Source organism: Fulmarus glacialis, unplaced genomic scaffold (genome assembly GCF_000690835.1).
Source record: "Fulmarus glacialis isolate BGI_N327 unplaced genomic scaffold, ASM69083v1 scaffold3670, whole genome shotgun sequence".
NCBI classification, from domain to species: domain Eukaryota; kingdom Metazoa; phylum Chordata; class Aves; order Procellariiformes; family Procellariidae; genus Fulmarus; species Fulmarus glacialis.
The window spans coordinates 3,729-7,714 of NW_009188201.1; the positions used below are offsets into that span (position 1 = coordinate 3,729).

Below are 3,986 nucleotides of genomic sequence, written 5' to 3' on the forward strand. Positions count from 1 at the left end.
GAATGCAGAGGAATTAATAAAATGATAGAATATAAGAAGTCTGAGATGGCTGTATTCTACACAGTAGTTTGTCAGAAACTGAACAAACTGAAATAAAAGCTGGAATTTGTCTCAGTGGGGAAATAATGAGGAAAGAGACACTCTTACCTTTAGAACTTGTTAGATATTGGCTTTTTTCTTTCCTCTGAGGGCATGCTGCTTCACTGAAACCAAACATTTCACAGAAGTGTTCTGGCTATGACAAAGCTCCTTTCCTGTCAAAGGAAAAGAAGAAATGTAAACCTTCTCCTGGCTCTCGTAGCAAGGAGGCTTTCATTTAAGATGCTATGTAGGCTTTGGGGGTCCTTGCTCCCAAATTACTACTTAAACTATCCTGCATTTTTTTTCATATTTCTGTTGCTATTAAAAAAAAAGAAAATAATCCGTTTTTACAGTGAAAGCATGAAGAAGTCTGACAAAACTGGAAAGCTTGATTTCAAAGTCTGAAATGGATCATGCAAGCTACTCTTTAGTAATGCATAGTATGCATACAGAAACATTCAGAGTTCTAGGCAGGTCCTCAACTTGAAGTTGTTAGGTGAACCTTCGGGGAAGATAACATAATTTGCATGAACAGTTGTGTGGGGGGTTCTGATACAGTCGGTACTGTGGCTCAGACAGCTGGAAGCTTCCTGGCTTGATGAAAAATTTTCACTTTTCAGTCAGTAAGGAATTCTATTCAGATCTCTTGTTTACATTGTTTGTATGATCCTCTTTCTGTTGATGAGAATTTCTAATAGTTCTTTTTGTCTCTTCCAAAACAGAATTAGACCACAGCTAGCCAAAGAGAAGATTGAAGGATGCCATATTTGTACCTCTGTCACGCCTGGTGAACCTCAAGTATTCTTGGGAAAAGATAAGGCCTTCACTTTTGATTACGTCTTTAACATTGACTCACAGCAAGAAGAGATCTATGAACAATGTATAGAAAAACTGATTGAAGGTTGCTTTGAAGGCTATAATGCCACTGTCTTTGCTTATGGCCAAGTAAGCTTTACAAATTTATTTTAAACTATTTATTTTGGAATAAACAGTTTCTTGTAACTGATCTTTCTCTTAAATTTTAGAATGCGTGAACCTGTTTTTTAGTGTCTTGGTTTTATTTTAAATAAAATATTCTGTAAGATACTGTTTAGGAGTTTGTATAGATTCTGTGCAGAATGGCAACTGAAACACAGAAGACATATATAGGTAGTAGGTCTGAATTCATAGTAATGCTGAAAATAGCATGAGTCCATATAATTCCTGAATTCACCTCAATGCAGCAATAGAAATTAGTGACTTAATCAGTTAATATAGATAGGTTGTACTGAGATTCTTTTCTGAGCAATTATCCATCCTTCTGTATTTTCAGACGCTTTTGGGAAGAGGAGCTTTTTTAAAATAGATCCTAGGGAACTTCAAGCCACATTGCTTTTTTTGTGGGCAAAATGTAGAGATTGGATTCCAAAGTCTCAGAACTTTTCATAGAGAACACACCCTCTCAGTAACTGGGCACACATTTTACTTCTCAAAACTGAAATATCATTGAGCACAGTGTAGAGAACGCGTTATTGTCTTCTGAATATTCCTTTAGGAATTGATTGCATAAAATTTGGTCTTGGATGCTGAATTTCATCACTGCTAAATGTCATATCTCAAGTTAGCTAGGTGAAGTCTAGTCCTAGTAAAACAAAGCAGTTTGCAGATCCAGTTTAGTAGATTATGTTCAGCTGCGTGATACTATCTTTGTCTTAGACTTGACCCACTAATTAAGTAAAAATGCAACACTACCTTGTCTTCTACAGGACTCCACATTTAATTAAGCTATTTTCCTAGTAGAAGTACAGCTTGTATTTTTCAGTGCTGTCTATAAATTGAGAACAATGGTAATGTTCTCCCTGAGATATTCAGACTCAGAATTAAGAGAGTCATTTGATCTACTTCAGTAAAGAATTGCAAATGCAAATACCTCCAAAATACATGCTTTAATTAGCTGTCTTGGTTGAAAACATTAACTATTCTTTTGACCTCAGAGATGATAGCTCAAGGCTGATGTAAGCAGCTTAGAGGAAGCTTGTAGGGGAAAAGTTATGAAAGATTGAACTGGTCCCTGCCTTCTTGTATGTGATCTGTGGATAAACAGTAGAGTTTGTCCAACTTCTACTGTTTATCCATTTTTCAAAATGACTAGTTGTTGTGCATGTTAATATTGTAAAGATGACTGACTTAGTAGTCACTATCTAGCACTAGTGTTTTCAAACTGCATTTCTCTGTGATGATCGGTACTATTAACGTGTTCTCGTGACTACTCCTTTTTCAATTTAGACAGGTGCTGGTAAAACATACACCATGGGCACTGGATTTGATGTCAACATAACAGAAGAGGAACAAGGCATTATATCGCGTGCTGTTAAGCATCTTTTTAGATGTATTGAAGAAAAAAAACAAGCTGCTATTAAACAAGGACTTCCACCGCCAGATTTTAAAGTGAATGCACAGTTCTTAGAGGTAAATATGATCTGTGTTTGTGTTTAACGTCATACATTTTTTTTGAAAGCCGATAAAACATTTTTTCTGGTTGCTACTTTTACATTTTTTTTTTCCCCCATGAGATGTTTTGAATTCATCTTCAAGATTTCAAAAGGAAATTTTATGGAGTTTGCTTCAGCTCTTCAATATATGAAAAAGAGCTTTTTTATCTTACTCCAATTATTTTAGTAGTTTCCTTTGCAGTGTTATTTTGAAGTGTAGGAATAGTTATATTAGTCATCATTTATCCCTTTCTGCCACACACATTTGTTTGTGGGGCCTGTTCCTCTTGCCTCTTTGTAATTCTTTACAAAGTCTTGAAGCAAGAAACTATTAAAAAAAAAATCAATTGTACTTTGTGCCTTTGAATAGTGACCATGCTTCGCCTGTTTGTATCACTTTGCCATAGATAACTTTAGCTTTAAAAATCTGTTCAGGAGACTTGTTATGTTCCTTTCACCAAAGAAGAAACCTAGCGTAAAACTACTTCTTTCTGTGATCCCCAAAGGTTTAGGGTTGGGCTTCTGTGTTACTGTTCCCTCTTTCAATAGGCCCAGAGAAAACCTGGGTCAGTGCTGTGGAAAAACTGTTCTCTTTGTGTTTTCTTGTAGACATAGCTACTGGTAAGAGAGGCCATAACATCTGTGATCTTTCTGACCTGCAGCAGCTGTTGGTTCAAGTCTTGCAGCTTTTATGCTGTGTCTCCTGCCCATGGAACTATTTTTTTAAACTGATTGGTTTGGGTGTAACAGATTTACATTCACTACCAAGCTGCAAAATCTGATACTTTAAGCACACGGAGAGGAAGAATCAATTCAAGGAAGAGCAGGTGTAAATGTGTATTACTTAGTTCAGTATTTGCAACTTTACTTTATCTACTTCGGGGGGAAAAAACCACTTTTATATTACCCAAGAGAAAAGCTGTTGGTTTTATTACTGCTGAAGTAAACTAGGTCGTTTAGGCATATGTTCCTATAATTGTTTTAAAGATTAACAAGCTGGCGTTAGTTTTGCACTAGTATAGGTTTGTCACTGCTAACCTCAAGCAGAGCTTTTTGTTGCTCTGGGTAATGTTTGCCTCGAGAGAGTCTAGGCTTGAGCATGGGCTGTGGGAATGCTATGCTCTTCTGTTCTCTCTGTTCAAATATCGGGGAGCTGCAGCTTCATTTCTGCGTAGGCAGCTACAACAGTAGTAGTGTAAGGATAGTAACCAGCGTAGTTTCTGAATTCCTTGTGTTTTTTGACATAACATTACAAATGTGACTGTGAGAGTTCCAAAATACAGAGCAGTAACTGAATCTTGCAGTGATAATGGTATGCGGAATTGCAGCCATTATAACATCTTTCAGATGAAATTTTAAAACCTGTCTTGTTTATCTAATTTAGAGAAATTAGATGATATATATAATGATATATATAATAGTTATATATGATAT

At 36.1% G+C, this 3,986-nt stretch overlaps 1 protein-coding gene across 1 annotated transcript in view; it reads left to right on the forward strand.

Annotated features, from left to right (window-relative positions):
• Nucleotides 1-803: 803 nt before the first annotated feature.
• KIF21A (kinesin family member 21A) overlaps nt 804-3,986 on the forward strand; it is a gene marked incomplete at its 5' end in the record, with an annotated part of 61,729 nt that continues 58,546 nt past the window's right edge. Inside the window, 2 exons of the mRNA XM_009577642.1 lie at nt 804-1,026; nt 2,347-2,529. Of these exons, the coding sequence (XP_009575937.1) occupies nt 804-1,026; nt 2,347-2,529 (406 nt within the window). The remainder of the gene's footprint in view (nt 1,027-2,346; nt 2,530-3,986) is intronic.